The sequence below is a fragment of the Myotis davidii genome, unplaced genomic scaffold (genome assembly GCF_000327345.1).
Source record: "Myotis davidii unplaced genomic scaffold, ASM32734v1 scaffold591, whole genome shotgun sequence".
Lineage (NCBI taxonomy): Eukaryota > Metazoa > Chordata > Mammalia > Chiroptera > Vespertilionidae > Myotis > Myotis davidii.
The window spans coordinates 130284-150712 of NW_006284340.1; the positions used below are offsets into that span (position 1 = coordinate 130284).

At 47.2% G+C, this 20429-nt stretch overlaps 1 protein-coding gene across 4 annotated transcripts; it reads left to right on the forward strand.

Moving 5' to 3' along the window:
- Positions 1 to 284: 284 nt before the first annotated feature.
- Positions 285 to 20423, forward strand: RGS8 (regulator of G-protein signaling 8). 4 transcript variants are annotated; one of them, XM_006754478.1, is made up of 7 exons: positions 815 to 895; positions 1030 to 1103; positions 3007 to 3135; positions 5508 to 5609; positions 6645 to 6709; positions 17821 to 17987; positions 19197 to 20423. In XM_006754478.1, the coding sequence occupies exons 3-7, from the start codon at positions 3110 to 3112 to the stop codon at positions 19377 to 19379; spliced, it is 543 nt and encodes a 180-aa protein (XP_006754541.1). In that variant the 5' UTR covers positions 815 to 895; positions 1030 to 1103; positions 3007 to 3109; the 3' UTR covers positions 19380 to 20423. The 4 variants fall into 4 exon arrangements, with proteins under 4 accessions (XP_006754539.1, XP_006754540.1, XP_006754541.1 ...); XM_006754476.2 differs by lacking the exons at positions 815 to 895; positions 3007 to 3135 and adding an exon at positions 285 to 699; XM_006754477.2 differs by having other exon boundaries at positions 814 to 1103.
- Positions 20424 to 20429: the final 6 nt, after the last annotated feature.

A 20429-nucleotide genomic window follows, 5' to 3' on the forward strand; every position in this document is an offset into this window, starting at 1 on the left:
CATAACCTATGCAAGTAGGGGGAAGTTGCTAGGTGATGGATGAGGGAGAGAGGTGAATTTCCACTGCAGGAAAAACCAAGTGAGAGACAGGAGCACAGAGTTGGAAATAGACATGTTCGGGGAGGTGGAAATTTCTCATTAAGAAGTGAGGGGTGGAGTGGTGGGGGTCGGGGGGCCGGGGGAGGGGTGGGAGTGGAGAAATGCCTCTGTAGAGTAAGGGGACCGCTGAGAGGTGGCAGAGGGGGTCTTAATGCTGAGCTCGGTGGTTTGGCTCGGTACTGCAGCATAATAGAGACTGGGAGAAAGGAGGTGGAATTTAGATGTGTGACCTGCCCCGTAGCTTTCGTGCTCTCTGCATTTATCACATCACATCACACCCAGCAAGACAGCCCCCTCCTCCTGGCTCATTAGGAGATTTGGTTCGGCGTGGCTCCTGCTGTCAGCAGCTGTCTGGGGCGAGGTCTTTATGCTCCCTGCTCCCTGAGCGGCAGCCAGCCTTCAGCGGGCAGCGGAGCTCATTAGAAGGGGGCCCCCTGGCCACTGGATTTCATTGGCGGCAGGAAAGAGTTAATGCCGCCGGCTTCGCTGCCCCCTGCACAGTCTCTGGGTGCAGAGGGAGGCAGCTCTGGGCTGTGGGGACTTCTCCCTGAGCCTCAGCCAAAGAAGCAGGGGAGCAGCTTCACGAAGCTGAGGAGGAAGGTGCGGGAGGAGTGCCAGGCGAGCTCCGCGCAGGGGCACCTCCAGGATCCTGCCAATGAGGATGGGCGTGCAGCCCGTGCCCCGGAGCTGAGCCGCCGCCCGCTGGGTGTAGGCTGCTCCAGTATTTATTGGATGTGACAAACCGGGAGAAGAGATTTCAGCGGGGCTGCTCGCTGCCCGGCTCAAGTGGTGGGAGGTGGATTGTGCATGCATGCATGTGGAGATGTGTGTGCGTGCCCGCGTGTGCCTGCGTGTGCATGCACACATGCCCTTCACCCGCCAAGGATTTGACTGCTAAACTGCTAAAAGACAGATCTGCTCTCTCCCCAGACCTCCTTCACCCGCAGCCTCTCTGACCATCCCGTTGGCAGAGACCCGCAGGCCATGAGGACCGGTCAGAGACAGTGAGTATTGCTTCTGCTTTCTCCTCTCTGGGTGCCCGTGTGGGCTGAATGCATTATCCATATTTAATTAACCTGCCTCTCCATATTGATTGCTTTCTCTCCACCGAGGCTTAGTCTCTCTTCCCCTCTTTATAAATCTTTGCTCTTTGCTTTTAATCTTTTTTTTCCCCCTCTGAGCATCCTCTGTTTCCATTTTGACCCATCCTGTAGAGTCACCTGTAACTTGATGTCCACCTTAGAGGGCACATGAACTGTGGGTGTAATCGCACTGCTGGTTTTCCTGGGCTCTGGGTAACCCCAAACTCTGTCCCCCAAAAGTCAAGGGCCAAATGGGATAAGAGCCTCGAGGTGCTGGGGTGAATGGGGAAGCTGGGGTCAGAGAACCTTGCAGGTCCTCATTCCATGGGCTCCAAGGCTGAGCTCACGGAAGGGGCGGTGGAGGGTCTGAGGCTGGTGGGCACGGCTGGATTTGGAAGAGAGGGAGGCAGGCATGTAAGCAGCTCCAGCAAGCCGGTGTGGGCTAGCGGTGGGAATGGGAAGAGTGACAAGGCAGTGACAGGAGGCCTGGTGAAACTTGCCCCAAACGACCTTGCCTCTGCTGTGTGTGGGGGTGGGAGTGCCTGGTTCTGCTCAGCTCCAGGGTTGTGAAGGCCCCTGGCCTGGGCTTCCCCCTCCTCTGCGGCTATATCCCACAATCCAGAGAAAACGAGGCTGAGATGCCCAGAACAATGATTTCTAGAGATCCTGACAGCTATGAAAGGCTTCGATCTCCTGACTTCTGAGCAAGCAGGTGTATGGGAACTGTTCCTGCTGTCAGGGAACACAGCCCCTGTCATATCCTGGGGATGAGCCTTACATAAAATCGAACTTTTTTTTTTTTTAGTTTTAATAAAGCAATCTCGTTATTTTATTAATTGTGGTATTATTCAAAAAGGTATTATAAAAAGTCTTTGTGAAATGTTCCTAGTAGTAGCAAAAGAATTTAAGTGGATCTCAGAAGGGCCTTATCTATCTAAAGGTTTCTTTTAAAATGGATTCTATGTTTGGTGCCAGGGTTCCCCAGGGGATCCCTTTACGGATAGACTGCTGTCTTCACACGTTTCTTCCTACCAGTTCTCTTCAATGGGAACAAAGGGCTTGAAGCCCTGAGAATGGGACCCTCGGGAGAGCGAGATTATCCGTCAATCAGCCCTCAGCCTCTGTCCCCTTTCCCTGATGTCCTCCTGCTTCAGGTCGGGGACGGGCCAGTCCGGGGGCTGAGGTGGGCCATGCAGCTTCCATACGGAGGAGGAAGAGTGACTTGGGTATTCATTTCTTCAGTCTGCATCTGGGATCCCTGCAAAGGAGCAAGCCTGTGCAGTGACAAGTGCCTGGCAGGCTTCCCCTGGAGTTACCCAAACCTTCCTCTCGCTCATGTCCTCCCAAGGCTCCCACACTCTCACCTCTGGGACAGGTTCCAACCTTGGAGGGAGGTGAGAATCAGAGCAGTAGCCAATGGACTGTTTCTGGAGCAAGTGCTGTGCTCCCTGCCCTCCCTCCACATGGTCCCCCCTCTTGGCTGGCTGGTCACAGGATCCCACTCAAGTAACACAAAGAAAACAGTAATTTTTGGCTCGCCAGGCCCATGCCTTCCTCCCGTGGGGCACCTGCCCCACTTTACTGTTGATGGCCAATAGTTAGGGAGATAGAAACTCCTGACCAGCAGGCAGCAATGTGAACCCACCCAACAATTTTTTCTTGTCCATCCTTGGTTCATCTCCCTGTCCCGGGACTAGTAGAAGTTTGTGGGGAACGGGGTGTGAGCGGGGAGGTATTCAGTTGGTAGAAAGCCATCAGAAAGGATTTCTAGCTCAGTCAGAGAAGAGAGGGTGGCCCCCTCTTACAGCGGATTCTTTGATTTTAGGTGAGAGGACGTGAAAGGGTAAATCCCTCTGCCCCGCAGTCTTATCTCCCGCCCTGACGTCCCTGCACACCGGCCAGCGGGTTAACCATAAGCGGGTGCCTGTATGGCCGCCTTACTGATGCCACGCAGGTAACTGATGCCAACCTGTCTTTTTGCCCCTGCCCCTCTGCTCTTTCTCCACCTGCTCTGCTCTTTGAGCCTCCCACGGGGAGGCCACTTGTATCCGTCCCCCAGGCCTCCTGTACAGACTGCGCTGTCCTTCCCTGGGTGCTTCTTGCAAAGTTACGGCCTTGCAAGCAGAACCTGCTTTAGCACCAAGCTTTCCCATCGACCAGTGGGATTCAATGTGCATGAGCTTGTATTGAACCATCAAGGGACTTCTATGAGTTACTGGGACAGGGGAAGAGGATGAGGGCTAGCCTAGATTTTTTTTTTTTTAATCCTCACCCAAGAATATGCTTAGAGAGAGAAACATCGATGTGAAAGAGAAACATCGATAGGTTGCCCTCTACACCTGCCTGACCAGGTATGTGCCCTGATCAGGAATTGAACCGGCAACTTTCTGGTGCACAAGAGCATGCTCAACCGACTGAGCCACTTGGCCAGGCAAGCTTTTGAAAGTAACCTTAACCTCTGGTTCTTGCTTCTGCTCCTATTATTTCAGACTGAACTGAAAGATTAGAACTGAGGTCTCAGCTAGACAAGATGGAAAATCAAAACCATTTTGTTCCAAAGAATAAATCGTGGAAGACTTTTGCAAACTATTGGGAGAATCATTGTTGTCTTGGTAACAAGTAGCGCTCTTTGCTCTGGCCCCTGCTAACCCTTGTTAGAGGGCTTGCATGGATCTGACATTTTTTGGAAATCCTCTTAATTGCTTTTCGGGGGCATGGCCTGGTGTCACAGCGGCCTGTGATTTGTAAGAGTGAGTGGACATGAGACGCTAGAGCAGATGTTTTGAATGCCAGGAAATCCGTGGCTTCACAGTGCACCTGGCTGAGAGGTGGGAGCACAGGACGTGCAGGCTCAGTTTTCTGCAGGATAGTGGACATTTCTGGGAACTTGGATGTCCCAGCCTTAAAAGACCCTTTCCTCAGAGATGGGCAGGGGCATACGAATGTTGTCCATGCTCGCCAAGTGTAATAACATCCCAGTAGGTGTTTGTTAGATTTCTGTGAATATTTGCCCGAGGGGGTCAAATCCCACTTGAAGTGAAAGGAAGAGATAGAAATAGATGAGTTGTAACATTTCTGCTCAGGCCCAGGATTTGTGAAAAAGAGGGAAGAAACATCAGGCGGGAAGGACTTCCCTTCAACATGGAGCATAACATCTCCTAGGACCGTTTCCAGGGCACATTGTTACAGTGTGTGGTCCTGATCTGATTATACCAACCCCCTGCCACTTACCTTTGCCCTCCATGCGAGGAGTTGCCGGGGTTAAAGTTCGGAGCCAGAGAGTAAATATTTTCAGCTTTTGGGCCATATAGTCTGTGTTGCAATCACCCAACTCTGCCCTTGTGCTCAAAAGCAGTGTTCCACAATACTAGTATGTAAACAGATGGGAGTTGTTGTGTTCTAATAAAACTTTATTTACACAAACAGGCATCTTCCAGGGCTGACCTCTGGTTGAAGGTAAAAGGGGCTAATGTTGGGAATCAGAAAGAGACATGAACACAATTTCTCATTGGATCCTCCACAATAGATAACTATAATGAAGTGTCTGGACCTTAGGAAAATAAAATGTATGAGAATTCTAAACATGTATGTTAAAAATTTTAAGCCTGCTGATTGAGAGATGCCAAAATACAAACAGGAATAGGAGAGCTTAGTTAAGCAGAGAAAAGAACTGACTAAGGGGACACAGGTTCTTCATGGCCGAGTGTTCCAATCTCCCTTCTTCTCACCGGCAGGCATGGTCCTTGCTGGTCTGTAGCCATTCGTGTATATCCCCAGGTTTGTGGGATGAGAGGGGAAACCCGAGTCCCACTTGACCTGCCTGGACACCCCAAGCTTTGTGCTCTGAGACCCTGTGAGATGCATTCCTGTATCACGCGAGTGCTCAACCCTCCACTCTGTGTGGGAGCTGCTCTGGGGCCTTTGCAGTCGGGAGCTGTGGCGGCCACAGCTTCGCCTTCCTAATGGAGAGCAAAATGTGGTTTGTTATTTTGACATCACTGTATTTCCTCTCCCTACAGAGAATCCTAATTTAGAAATTCTTCCAAGCTAACGACCTTCATTGACTTACCATCAACTTGCATGTCAGCTTTAAAAAGCTAGGCCTCCCGGGGAGGGTACCTATTGCTATTTCTGTAGTCGAGCTAGGGAGTGAGAATATCCCTTGATCTTCTAGGTTTTTCCTGATGGAGAAATCTTCAACCCACCCCGCCCTGGGGGCATGGTGGGGTTGGGGAGGTGGTGCTGGCTTCGGCAGCAACAACTCCAGGGGCCCTATTATGGAGCTGATAGCTCTTGTCATGACAGGCCAGGCCCTTCTTGTTGCAGGAACAAAGGGATGAGGACTCGACTGGGATGCCTGTCTCACAAGTCAGACTCGTGTAGTGATTTCACAGCGATTCTTCCCGACAAGCCCAACCGTGCTCTGAAGTGAGTAGTAATGGCCACTTGGCATCCCGGGTGCCCAGCGTGGGGCTCCCGCCGTGTGGCCACAGAACCCGTTCTTCTCTAGTGAGCTGTTGGCCAGATGAACCGAGAGACAATACATTCCCGCCTCCTGGCAGCTCCTTTTAGACACCTGAATGTGAATGACAGAATGGTTATTATCCGTTCCTACTGTATCACTTAGCACACCTTTTCACTCTTTTCACTTTTAAGAAAATCATATTAACCACCACTTTTCTACAGCTGCGGTGGAGGATATTTCTTGGCCCTACTTTGTTGTCAATCTGAGCTCTCGATTTGGAAATGAACACTCCAATCTATTTGAAAAATCTGCTTAGGTTGAGATAAACTGGATTCAGTGCCTCTACCGTGCAGGCCCAGAGTTAAATGATGTCACAGATGTCACCTCATTTAACCCTCCTAGGGTTCCATCATGGGTGTCCTCGTCCCCCTTATAGAGGTGAAGAAATTAAGGTGACAGAGAGGGAGTCGGAGCTCAGACTAACTTTCCTGACTCCAAGACCAGTTTTTCTCCATAGTGATCTTGACATTTTTAAATCATGCAATTGCTTAGCTTTGTTCTTTAGATTGAAAGATACTAAATTCCCAGAAGGCCAATCCCGAGATTTCCACAACCATTTCTTAGGAATGTAACACATTCCAGTTACAGAATTTCAGGAATCCAGGTATGGTCTTTTTTTTTTTAATATATTTTATTGATTTTTTACAGAGAGAAAGGGAGAGAGATAGAGAGTTAGAAACATCGATCAGCTGCCTCCTGCACACCCCCCACTGGGGATGTGCCCGCAACCCAGGTACATGCCCTTGACTGGGATCGAACCTGGGACCTTTCAGTCTGCAGGCCGACGCTCTATCCACTGAGCCAAACCGGTTTCGGCGAGGTATGGTCTTCATTTGCCCTGCATTGTTCCGATCTGTTCTGCTGGCAGATCTCAGTGGTGGCTGAAGGCGAGAAGGTCATTTCAAAAATAGTCAAGAGAGATGGTTTTTCTTTTCTAGGAGACTTTCCACAGAAGAAGCCACCAGGTGGGCCGATTCCTTTGACGTGCTTCTCTCCCATAAGTGTGAGTAGAATTCAGGTTTCGCGCTATCTGGGCAAGTCACTCATTTATTAAAACATGCTGCCTACCATGCACCAGGCAGGTGCTGTGCAGCTCCAGCCCCTGCCCTCAGAGCCTCCTGTCTGGAAGGGCGTATGGATCACAAAACATAATTTCCATGCAGTGGAAAAGGGCCTTCTTTCTGTTTTCTGGGTTGAAAGTAAGGTCCTAAGAAGCCTTTACGTTCTCAGCAGGTTTAGCTAGAAAACTGTGAGCTTAGGGAGTTGGAGTGAGGGTCCAGCAGGAACGAGAGAGTCTCTGTTCCATCCCAGATCTCATTTATAGATGAAATGACCTTCCCCCCGGGTCACTGGAGAGCCTTGGGTGACTCTCCTCAAATGCAGATCCTGTGCATTTTGTCGTTTGCTGGAGTCGGCAGATTTTTTTCTTGTTGCTTTTTATTTTGGGGGGTTTACTATGCCAGCTGCATTGTGCCCCCAGGTTTCTGACTGGGTGCAAGTCTAACTAGAGCACACTTCCTTTCCCCTATTTCCTCATCTTTTAAGCCTTGTGTTTCTCACAAAGGCAGACATAGTTGTGGGAAGGGAACCTTGACGCTGGCCCCACTTTTCAGTCCTGGCTCTTTTCTCACCGTAAACAAGTCCAAGTCCATTAGGCTTTAACATCCAGGTGACCTTAAATACATGGGAGTGGGAGAGAGCAGGGTCTTTGGAAGGGAAATGGATTCCCTCGGACCGTTGGTGCTCCTCTCCAATGTGGTTTGTCACCATTAGAAGTCCTGGTGGATCTGGGAACAGAAGGACTGTTTTTAGTTTAGTGAATTGATTCCAGTGAATGGGGGAACACGGTTTTGTATAGTGACGTGAAGAGCATTGGTTGGTAGTCAAACCTATCTTCTCAGTTTTGACCCGATGGGTTGAGTGGCCCTGATGGAGTCCCTCGGTCTTCAAAAGATGTCTTTACAAGTGATTTTGCTTTCAAGTGGGTGAGCAGTTTCCTCTGCCTGTGTCCATGATCCTAATGCTTATTAATAAACTAGAGGCCCGATGCACGAAATTCGTGCAAGGGGTTCAGCCCTCACAGCCGCAGATGCTTGCCTTGGCCCTCGCAGCCCTGGCTTCATCAGGAAGGTTATCTGGAAGGACGTCCAGAAGGTCGTTCGGCTGTCCGGTCTAATGAGCATATTACATTTTTATTATTATAGATGCTTCTGAATAGATTTTAAAATGAAATGTGAAATCTCACTAGAAGCACATATTGTAGCAAGTAACTTTGTGAGATCGTCATTTTAGTGTTCTAGGGATTATACTTAGGAAGGAAAATAAAGCAGCATACTACAGCATATATAACATATGGCTGCGGCCCCAAACAGAAGCTTATGTGGTGAATTTGCCAAAGTAATGGCATATGTAGGATAATACTTAAGATTTGACAGTAGCACTTGTGTTTTTTTTTTTTAATGGGGACATTCTGACTTATTTTCTGGAGGCGCATTGGGCTACAGGAGTGTCACTATCAATTTACACCTTTTCGGGTTGGATTTGACTCAAGGTCATCTTGAGTCTCGCTTCTATTTCGGATTCATGACTGACTCACTCAGTTCAAGTCCCTGAGGCGCTTTCCTTGTTCTAAAATGGGGCTAGAAGTACCTGTGTGCCACCCATCACCCAGATATGAGATTCTTCAGAGAAGGACACCTTTGGATAATTTTGGGTTCTCAACTCCAAGGTGTTTTGTAAGAATATGGTGTTTTTAATTATCAAATGCAAAATAAATGTGAGAACAAGGTTGCAAGGTTGCTGCCAATCGAGTCATTAGAAACAGAGTTTGGGTGTAAAATGAGTGGCTGGAAGCTTCCGGTAATTGGGGGTTGCTGCAGTGGCAAGCGCTGGAGATGGAAGAGGTTTGACTTTATTTGCTTGATTCGGCGACTCTTAGAACTGAAGACACTTGGTTCTGCTTTTGTCGGGATGCTTTTGGTTTCCAGGAATTCAATGACACTCTTCTGAGATGAGGACTCCACTAAGGGGCAGAGGCTGACGCCGGATAGCTTCTTTGGAAAACTACTACGGCAATAGGCTTTGGACTTTGAAGTTCTGTGATCCACCTTGGAGTCCAATGTTCTGTTGTTATTTCTGTTTCGTATGAGAATAAAAAGCCAATGGAGTGAATGTCTTTGAGAAAAAGGGGGTCTCTATGCAGGGGTCACTGGCAGCACTTTAAGGTTTTAGAACTTGAACATTTACTCCCCATGACGGTGGTGGAGGAGTTGGAGCCCAGGTTGCCTTCAAGAGTACTGACAGCTTTCTAAAAGTCTGACTAATTTGGGTTAGTTTTGTGGCTCAATTAGGGCTGATTAGGCTTTTCCAAAGGGATTGTGTGTGTGCTGGTCCCTTAGGAGGGACAGCAGTTGATCAGAGGTATACAGGGCCTTCCATTAAGACAACAAAATGTCCTAAAAAAGTAAAGAAAGGAAAATCGCTGAATGACTGGGTTCCAGAAAAAAATGTGTGTTAATCTAGAACCTACTCTCTGGCAATTCTCCACATCTAGGCAGCTGTCCCTCCTAAGTTTTCTATTTCAGAAAAATTCAAATAATTATTGTTGTTCCCATGCTCCATCTACAGAGCATCTCTGCCAGCCCTGCTTTGCTGGGTATTTTGGGCAGTCATTTGTTTTACAAAAGGTGCATTTGAGTGTTCACTGTGTACAAAATCTATGCCACACAGCTGGTTGGCTGATGAATAGAACAGTCCCTCCCTGGTGGAGAATGCCACTTTCTGAGGAAACAGGCATGCATTCACTCAACACAAGAAATAATACAGTGTGCTGACTGCAGACGGGGGGCCCACAAGACTGCAGATCGGACCCCGACATCCAGTGCCCCTCTTAAAGTCCATCTTGTCCATAATAGAAGTCCTCACTTTTGGGAGCAAAGGGCTGCTTTTAGTTTAGAGCAGCGGTTCTCAACCTGTGGGTCGCGACCCCTTTGGCGGTCGAACGACCCTTTCACAGGGGTCGCCTAAGACCATCCTGCATATCAGATATTTACATTACGATTCATAACAGTAGCAACATTACAGTTATGAAGTAGCAACGAAAATCATTTTATGGTTGGGTTACAACATGAGAAACTGTATTTAAAGGGCCAGAAGGTTGAGAACCACTGGTTTAGAGCATTGTTTCCATTTAATCAGGGGACATACTTCCGTACGGTTAGGAAGAACTTGGCTGGTAGTCAGATTTTGACCCAGCCCTGCCACACAACAGCTGGGCAGCCTTGGCAGGATCCCTGCCTCTTGGAAAACCTGTTTCCTCATCTCTACAGTGAAGGGTCTGGAGTAGGATGTCTCAGAGGCTGGATTCAGGTCCGCCCCCTAGATCTAGGATGCCGTCTGCAGTAACCATTGAGGCCCAGCAGTAACCAGACACCCTCCGCAGGTGACTGGAGTCAGTGCTGCCTGCAGGGTCATGTAAAACTGCTTCAAAGCTGAAATAGCTGGAGCAACTGGAAGAGGGGTGACCGCACCTGTGTTAGGAAACCTCCTCTCTTGGTCAGGGTCCCACAGTTCAAATCAACTAATTCCAATGGCAGGGGGTCAAAAAGCAAGTCCACTAGTTCTTAAATCTGAGAATGAAAAAAAAAGTCTGGGAGGCAAATATTTGGAGCAGTTTTATTTCCAATCACATTTGCTGACAAATGCAGTATGAAGCTGAAGAAGCGTCCGTAGAGGTTGGGGAGATAATCACTTGCTAAGTGCTCTCTCTCTCTCTCTTTTAACTAACAAATGAAAAATGAAATTAAAATTGCTGATGGCTTCATTAGATAGGGAAGGATTTATAATGTGTGTTAATTTGGCATCATTTTCCTGTTCATCCAGTGACAATTAGACTGGGTGTCTAAGTTGGGCACGTAGCCTGCCCCCCAGGGTGTGTGTGTGTATGTGTGTGTGCTCACGTGTGCTTGCTCAGACACCCAGAATCCTTTCTGCTTCTACAACTCATACCCTGAGTGTGAAGGCTCCCAGGTTGTGGGAGATCTTTTCTGACTGGCTGCTGGAGAGCAGGCCCAAAACTGGGCGTCTTCTGCTTTCATTCCTCATGAGGTTCCGACACATGCTCGTAATTTGTCCAGCTTTTAGTGCAGGGATGAGGAATGTCTGGCCTGCGGGCCCTATGAGGCTCAAGAAATCATTTGGTCTGGCCCTGCCAAGGCAGTAGGGGTGAGTTAAGTAAATGTTTGACCAAAGATAGCAGGCTAATTTTGAAGTTGATAAATTTGTATGGCCCATGAATTATGTTACAAATATCCATATGGCCCTTGGCAGAAAAAAGATCCCCCACCTCTGTTTTAGTGGGACATTCAGTCCTTATCTCCAAATCAGCCCTCCCTTCCATTCTTCCTTCCTTCCTTCCTTCCTTCCTTCTCCCTCCCTCCCTCTAATTCTCGTCTTCCTTCCTCCATCCCTAGCTCCCTCCTTCCTTTGTTTCTTGGACATAAAAGTTGGGTTCATTCCACTTTTAAGGTGAAGGTGTTCCTTCCCCTTTCCTCTCGCCTCTTTCAGCCTGATCCCACACCTGGATGACAGAGCCCCTCACTCTGGGCATCCCTTTGGTCCTTAGGTTTGTTTCATTGTTTGCACGGAACGTGGAGGGTTGATGCTGACCTGTCCCCACCAGGCCTAGGGAAGGAAAGGTTAATGGAATAGGATGATTGAAAGCTCTTTTGCGTTTGCAGAGTTGGCATCCATCTCTGAGAAAAGAGACTAATAAAGAAGCATTTCGTTTTCAAAAATTAGCCTCCTTAGGGATAACGGTTGAAATATAGAAAAATGTAATGACTTGATTGGGTCACACAGCAACTAAGCAGAAAACAAACCAACCAACCAAACAAATACTACTATTACCAACTCATGAAATTTCTTAATTATCCACCCAAGTGGTCTTTAGCGCCCACCAAAGCTTGAGAAGCACTGCTCTGAAACGCGAGTAGGTACAACCGGGAATCTGGTGCATATTTCCGAGAAACACACTACCCACTATATCGTAGCTTTCCCATGAGTAGGTACAACCGTGAATCTGGCGCATCGTGGTGGGGAAGGTGGTCTGTGCTTTCCAAGAAACACACTACCCACTATATCGTAGCTTTCCCAAGTTCTCAGGCAGCACATCCTTTGATGGTATGTCATCTGTGCATTGCAGATTCCACATTTGTGGCAGGTATGGTGCAGGCTGTTCACAGTAACTAAACAAATATGGCAAGTGTACTTTCTGGGTAAATTGGGGATAAGGGTTAGAGATACGTGGAGAGAGGTGGAGGGGAGACTTCTCCTTCTCCTTGCCATCCTCTTTACATTGCTGTAGCGCTGACTTGCACCCAGAGAAGTGGCTGCATTTAGCCTTTATAGGAGTGGCCGGCTTATATAAGGCACCTGTTCAAAGCTGGTTGAAAAAGTTCGAATGAAAGCAGTTGGACAGGCCTCCAACACCCATTCTGTCATTGACCAGCCGTGTGACCTTTGGCAAATTATGTCACCTCTGTAAACCTCCCTGTCCTTATCTGTCAACAGGGAATCATCAGACTTAGCTTGTAGATTTGTCGTGAGAATTCAATGTGCTCATGATCGTGAAATGCTAAGCATGATGACTTTCACATAGAGGGGTTCCATAAGGGATAACTATTTTTATTAGTTTTGTTATGACATATTAAACTCGTTGAGAACGCGTGCATTTCGTGCCTCCTATATACTCGAGATGGTGTTAGCTTCTTGTTTCCATAGGCAGCTTGAGGTTGAGGTTGAGGTACAGGTGGTGGGGGGCTGTATTAGAATCACAGGTGGGCTTATTCAAATTCTATAATACTCCCCCCTCTTTGCCTCATGAAGTTTTGGCATCCCTTCCTCATCCCTCCTCAATTTCCCCTCAATGTATGTGAGAGAGTCCCACTAGGGATGTAGTTGTTAAAAGCCCAGTAGGTGAATCTGATGAATCCCTGTTGTTTTCCTACATATCAAACCAACAAGGCAAATATTTTTGGACACTTCAATTTTGGAATCATTCCGGCTGTGGTGTACATGGGCTTTTAGAAAAGTTCTCTTGCATCAACAGTCACTTGTGCTAACCTTTCAATGTATCAGGGACATTTGTCTCCCCTTGCATAGAAAACTCCTGGCTTGTTTCTCATAATAGTTGGAGATACAGGCTCTGGCTTGTTATTTTGTCACTTGATTCAGCTTCTGGTTGAGAAACTAGGAAAGAACTTTGGGATAGGAGTTGTAAGAACCAGGCTGTTCTTACTCTTCTGCTACTACGTCCTAGGAATAAGGGCCCATGTGACCTCAGAGCTTCGCCATCTCCTTGTGTCCAGCGTAAGGCTTGGTCTTAGAATCTCTCATGTCCTTTCTGGCTAAAGGTTCTAACAAACATCATGTCCTATTACTATTATAATATGTCATCTTGCTATATATACCCTAACAAAGTAGAGATCATTAAAGAAAATTTTGTTACTCACAAGACTGAAGTATAATTAGCATTGCTAATAAATGGCAGTAACTGGAAATAGTTTGCCCTTGAAATAGTGCCCTTACCTAAATCTTGTTTAGCCCTAGCTATTTGTTTAAAAACAAACACGTATGATGCTATTCTTATCACAAATTTCAAATTAGAGAACTTGGTTCGGAATGAAAGTGGTTTTGACTTCACCATTAATACAGGTATCTTGGGTTTTTATAAATAAATGTGTTTTCCTCTCCTATTCTCTACCTGACCTTGGAACTCATTCCCGGTTTATTTTTTCCAATTGATCAGGGATGCGAGAGGACTCTGATCTTTGGGACTGCACTTTGGTAAACAGAGAACTCAACCAAAAAAATAAAGTAAAAATTGCTTGTGATCTTGTAATTTTCCAGGCCTGGGAACCGAGCTAGGCTTAAGCCCACCCCCTGATGCCAGCTCAGTCAGGGCTCCTGGACCTTGAACCGTTACCCAAGCCAACCTCCCTGCTGCACCAGCTGCACGCTCATTCACAGTGACCCAGTTTCCCTTCTTATGTAAGCAGCCCGCACCGAGAACCAGAGAGAGTAGGCCGGCAGCAGGCAGCGTGTGCGGCCACGGGACGTGTTCTTGGAGAGCCTGTGCCTGCTCCGGAGGATGCCAATATTCTGCTCAGTGTTCCAGGAATTCTGGAAACAAGCCTTACACACCAACCTCAAACACTGTGTCATGTTCTTAGAGCCTGGGCTTCTCAGAGGACCCTACAAAGAAAACCAAAGGGAAGTGAGAAATGGAAAAAAAAAGGCAGATCCTCATGTTTCTCTCTCAGTTTCTTGAACTGTTTACCACCCAACACCTTTAAATGACCAGGATTATCTTTTAGTATTAGGCATGTTGTGTTCTGTGTGATGATGCCTTAAAGCACTGAAGTGTAGGCACAATGATCACAAACATGGAGGGAACATTTATGATCTGGGTGTCAGGCTCTGCGTGCTGTTTACATGTATTATGTGATCATCCCCACAGCCCCCTGGAGCAGTGCTGTTAGGGTCTGCATTTCTTTTTTTTTTAAAATTTTACTTATTGATTTTTTTAGAGAGAGAGGAAAGGAGAGGGAGAGAGAGAGAAACATTGATATGCTGCCTCCTGCAGGTCCCCTACCAGGGATCCAGTCTTCAACCCACACATGTGCCCTGGACTGGGAATCAAACTGGCAACCTCCTGGTGCATGGGATGATGCTCAACTAACTGAGCCGAGTGCATGGAGCCCTTGCACAGCTAACACAATGCAGGTCACACTGAGAGGTGCCAGTAGATGTCCATGAGCCTTTCAGAGATAAACCAGCATCCTGCATTTTAAATCAATTGCAGTGTCTGGGCAAGCAGAAGGGGGGCGGGTCCTGCTGGAGAGAAAGGGAACGATGGAAAAAAACAACAACAGTGGAAGGGACAGAGGACAGAAGGAAAAGAAATGGGACAGGAAAAGATGCTGAGGGGTCAGGGAGAAGACCAGAGAAAAGCCTTGCTGAGAAGTGATGGGAGGTGGTAGCGGGGAGGACAGGATGCAGATGGGAAGAAGAAACCCCGCTGGCTCTGGGCCATAGAATTCCGTTGCTAGGTGACATAAGCAGGAAAGGTGGGCCAGGTGGGGGACCAGAGGTCTGTACTCAGAAGCCCTGTGAGGCCATCTGCTCTGGGGAAGGGGCTGGGGTCCCGCAGCCTCAGGGGCTTTCCACCCCTTCTCATTTCCATTGTTCAGTGCAGTTTCTCTCTGGACAAGCCAATTCTCTAGGCATCAGTTTCCTCACCCACAAGATGGGAAGAAGTAAAGCAACATCCCTGAGAGCGCGTTGCAGGTGTTATCTCTTTAATTCACACAAAGACCCAACAAAGCTGAGGCTTAGATGAAAAGAGATAATATCTGTACCTCGGGTAGCACAAGGCCAGTTTCCTTAGCTGGGTCCTCTTCACCAAATACTGTTGATGGGGGCAGAATGGTAATTTTCTTTCTTTCTCTGTAACTAGACTCGGCTTGCTCATAAAAAAAAAAAAAAAGATGAAAAGCAAAACAAAATCTAACGCAAACAATAAACTTGAGCTTTCCCAACAGGCTCTTCCTAGTTTCTCCTCTAAGTCACTTTGCATTTGCTCTGTTAGATAAATGCATCGTGTTTTAGGGTCCTCCCCCCAGTCTCTCCTGTCTACTCCCCGACTACAGTGGAAAGGCAGCAGGTCCTCCTGAGTGTCCATGGCTCTTGTCACGTGTGGGCTGGCCCCACTCAGAGGCCACCTGGGCTGCCTCGGGCACTGTCTCCTCAGAGGCGTCCACAGCTCCAGCTAGGTTTTCATTCAGCCTCTGCCTGTGGCCTCGGAGTGGCGGCCATCTCCTGGCAGGCGGTCTAGCTCTCAAGTTCGAGTCCTTTGGAGCCTGTGGATGCTTCTGGACCTCCCCTGTGAGAACTTGAGGGAGATGCGGGTGGCAAAGAGAGCATCACAAAGGCTCCTCTGGGCAGAGATTTTAAAATTTGTTTTCTGAGGTATCCCAAGACTTTGCACAGTATGTAGTTGTACATTAGTTTGAAAAATTTTGTTGAATTGAATGAATGATTCTCAGGCCACCTCCCAGCCTAACTGCTGCCATGTCACTGTTTCAGGGTACTTTGACTCTCATTTTACCTGGGGTTTCTACTCCCTCTTCTCAGGGTTTCAAATCCAATGTAGGAATGAGGTTGGGTGGGATCCAGAGCCGAGCTCTTATTTGAGTCTAGACCAGTGGTTCTCAACCTTCTGGCCCTTTCAATACAGTTCCTCATGTTGTGACCCAACCATAAAATGATTTTCGTTGCTACTTCATAACTGTAATGTTGCTACTGTTATGAATCATAATGTAAATATCTGATATGCAGGATGGTCTTAGGCGACCCCTGGGAAAAGGGTCGTTTGACTGCCAAAGGGGTCGCGACCCAGAGGTTGAGAACTGCTGGTCTAGACTATGTTACTCTTCTCCTCCTTCCCCTGCACAGGAACAAGCTTATTTCCATCCTTTCTAATGGGAAAACAAGCTTACATAGTCTTCTGCTTTCTCCGTTTTCTATGTCGTAGAGATAAGGTGACGAAATGTCCTCGTTTTTGCCTGTGGGGGTCATAGTTTAAGCCCAGTCTCCCCATGTGTTTCACAGAAGTGCCTAAATGTCTTGGCTCGCGTGATGAGTTCATGGCCACCTCTAGCTTTGTTAGACACTTTCAGCTCATACCTCCAAATTTAGATTTATTTATGATTTCAAATTTAGCTTTGGGAGTCCCATCAAAACCCTTTTCTCTCTCAAGTTGGGGATCTCTTGCAATGAAAAGTCTTAGCTTTGTGGCCATTGTTCTAGCACCAGTCTATATTGAAAGACAAATAGTGACTTTTTAATTAGAAGAAATAAAAATGTTTCAGAAAAGTAAAAGCAAACATTCAAGTACATCAACAGCGTAGCGCCGCCAATCCATCAAATAATCCAGCGCACTGTGCTGGCGCGTGTTGGTGAACCTCAGATCCGCGAGCAGGGCATCCCATCACCCAGAATTAAGAACTGCTCACATATTGTCCTCCTAATGAATTTTAGAAAGGAAGTAGTACACCATTATAGTGAGAGCCATTTTTAGTAGTGCAGTGACTTTATTCTAAGCGGTGCCTACCCTTCCCCTGAGGGAAGATCTTTGGGCTGCCAGGGGCCAGGCAGCTGCAGGATAGCTCGCAGAAAGCTAGCATTGTTATTCATTTAAAGGAGAGTGTGGTAAGGGTTGAAACAATTCATTAAAATGTTTTAAAATATAAACATTAACTGAGTGCATAGGCTATCAATGAATGCTATTTTCTTCTCCAAATCTATGTGGTAATCCTGCACCTCTTCTTCCGATTGGAGGCTCCATTTGAATAAAAGTGAAAGGGTATATTCATTCAGTCATTTAGAACAAAAACTGTAATTAATCTTAATTAAAACACATAATTTGATAGGCAAGGTCTTTTGAAATAAATGAACTATGTTGTAAACCATTAAAATACAGGGCCTCAGAGGTTTTCTAAAGGAGGCTGGGAACCCTGTGCATGTACTAGAAGGGCATTACTAGCTGAATTTCAGTGTGTGTGTTCACCTTCAGATATGATTCTGGTTGCAGCAAAGGATTTGCCCTGAGGAATTCACATCTCCCTCTAGTTCATTTTATAATAGATTGGGTTTGTTTTGTGTGTTTTTTTTCAGGCTTGTATTAGGGTAAGGAATGGATTACACGCATTACTTTGGCCTCATTAGAAACACAGGCTCACCAGTAGACCCAGGGGGCAGCCGACTCTGCATTAGGGGTCAGGCAGTGACCACTGACGGCTGATCAGAAGTGACCGGGCCCTCCCAGAGTCATTATTACTGTGGTTTCCTAAGCATTTCTCCTTAATATCACTGTTGCCTCTGAGACTGTCTGCATATCTGAGATCAGAAAGTCTTCAAGAGGTTCTGGAGGAGCAGTGGGGGTTAGTCAAGGCCACTCTGACATTATTACTACCTTTCTTTCTCTCTATTGCAGTTCTTGTGCCTAAGCTTCTTCCTATCTCTCTTCCTTTCCACCTCCCTCCACATCCACAGATGGGGTGGCTGCATTCCTTGCCTTCTTGAAGACCGAGTTCAGCGAGGAGAACCTGGAATTCTGGTTGGCCTGTGAGGAGTTCAAGAAGACCAGGTCAACTGCAAAACTGGTCTCCAAGGCCCATAGGATTTTTGAGGAGTTTGTGGACGTGCAGGCTCCGAGGGAGGTGTGTCGGCAGTGGCAAGCTCTTGTCAGACCTCTCTCCATGGCTCCTGGCTCACACCTCCCTCCTCATGGGGGTTTGAGCCAGGCATGATGGGGATTTTCTTTGGAACTGAGCTCACTGGCTCTTGATGCATGGGGGGGATCCTTTTAAAAGTGGAGCCGAGGGCTTGTGTAAAGGAGCTCCAGTAGGAGTGCTTTAGCTGGCTGCCAGTTAAACATTGCCCGCAGGAACTGTGTTTCTCTAGAGATTCTACAAGGAGAAACACCCCTGAATCCATATGAGTTTTCCTAGTGGAAAGCAGCATGGCTTAATGGAACGAGCATCCACTTTGGAATCTTGTTCCAATCTCAGCTCCACCACTTACTAGCTGTGTGATCTTGGTTAAGTTACCTAGCCTCTCTGAGTCACATTTTCCAGAATGTAAAAGTACCTAATATCACCTTCCTTTCAAGACTACTGTAGGTATTAGGGATAAAGCACCTGTTGAGTATTTGTTGATGCTTATTAATTACAGTCATTTATATTATTTTACCAGAACTTCTTATAATTACTTAGAATAAGAAAATGAATTCAATGTACTGCTATTTTGATATATAAAAGGTAAATTTACTTGGGAGGGTTTTATAGAAGAAAAGCATTTGCTGTCAATGAGTTTAGGTGCATTACACACCTAGAACTCTTCGATTGTGCTTTGACTTGGGCTGCAGGAGGCCTTTGGCCTGTGGCCCGGATGCTGTAGGCTTCTTATAATGCTGCTTGGAACAGAGATGTGCATTCTATTCACAATCTCTCTGCCTGGAGCATTTGTTTTCATAGTAGTTAAGAAAGGACAAAAGGGCAAGCTTACTTTAGGGAACCAGCATTAATACTTGTCTCTAGTCTAACCCTTTGACATTGCAAAGGCCTCTGGATTAAGAGTTAAGTGAATTGGGGTTTTGCCTTGGCTTTGTTACTGACTTTCCATATTACTTTAGACCAGCTTTTTAGTATCTCTATTATCTATAAATTGGGATGGGGAATATCTGGTCTTCAGGACTCATAAGATTCTTTCTAGAATCAGAAGGGATGACCTCCATGAAACCAGTTTGAAAAGCCTGACTAGCCTTATATCTATCAGCTGCTGTCATTGATTATTACATAATTAGGACCAGCTGCCAGGCGCCTTGGCCCTCGAGAGCCGGTGACCATGCTGTCTGTTTGTGTCTCCAGGTAAACATAGACTTCCAGACTCGAGAGGCCACGAGGAAGAACATGCAAGAGCCATCCCTGACTTGCTTTGACCAAGCGCAGGGCAAAGTACACAGCCTCATGGAGAAAGACTCTTACCCCAGGTTCCTGAGGTCCAAAATGTACTTAGATTTGCTGTCCCAAAGCCAGAGGAGGCTCAGCTAGACCGCAGATGGGGACTCTTGGAGATCGCTGGCTTTCCCCGCCCCTTGCTGCTAAGACCATATTCTAATGTGAAATGTCAGGGGTGTTCTAAAGCAGTGGTGTTTAGGTTGGGAGGCTGGGGTGAGGAGGGGATGAGGGGCCATTCCAAAGTGTAATTCAGTCACCAGAACTGGGATTCTATTTTATTTACCCATGTTTATGTTTTCGTTAGTGGTAGCACCTGGCTGCACTCCTCTGGGTCAGCAACTTGCCCTCCATAATGCCTTGGGTCATCTCCACTGAGAAGGCAGATTCGCTAGGCCGGGCTAACGAGTAAATAATAGAAATGCAGTTTCCATACCTCCCATACCCTCCTCCGTTAGGATTCCTGACACTCTACCTTGTCCTATACCCCTGTGAGGAAGAGTTAGAAGACTGGCTCACACCTGGGATTTGCTATCACAGTGTAACAGCCAGTTCCGGGTGCTGGGGCCTCACAGTTTAGGAGAGAGGTCTCTGTGGAATCCCTGGTCTCTAGAACTATCATTGATAGGTGACCCCTGGGAGAAGGGGCAAACTCCATGGAGTTGGCTGTTTCTTCCATTTCCACAGAACCAGTGTGCAAAGCTGTGCTCACTGCCCATCTTAGTCTAGGATATTCACAAGACTCCCCTACCCTTGCAAGACCCTTCCAGAAAGGGTCTTGGGAGATGTCCCTCACAGCTTCTGATGCGGAGCTGCTATTAAGATACAGCTTGCTTATCTTCCTACCTTCTACCAAGAAGTTTCCCAGAAGTTGAACAACCAGGAAATGTAGCACCAGTAGACCTTTCTGCAGTGGGGCACCATATAACCTTTCTGCTGCTTAATGTACTCTCTGCCCTCGCTTCCCTGTGGCATCACACATCACCGATCTCTTAGAATGACAGACAGCTTGGCAAAGGGAGGCGAATTCCCATAGCATGGACAGCTCTCACGGTGCCTACTGCTCTCCCTGTCTGTCTCTGTCCCCTCTCCCATGCAGGTCATGTAATTATGATGGGGGCGAATGGGAACTTAGGCCATAACTCT

What these genes read in the sequence shown, in the direction of transcription:
- RGS8 (XM_006754476.2), top strand. Translation starts at nt 571, where the DNA reads ATGCCGCCGGCTTCGCTGCCCCCTGCACAGTCTCTGGGTGCAGAGGGA. An exon ending in ATGAGGACCGGTCAGAGACA is followed by an intron (nt 1,104 to 5,507) that starts GTGAGTATTGCT and finishes TTCTTGTTGCAG; the next exon opens with GAACAAAGGGATGAGGACTC. An exon ending in CGTGCTTCTCTCCCATAAGT is followed by an intron (nt 6,710 to 17,820) that starts GTGAGTAGAATT and finishes CCACATCCACAG; the next exon opens with ATGGGGTGGCTGCATTCCTT.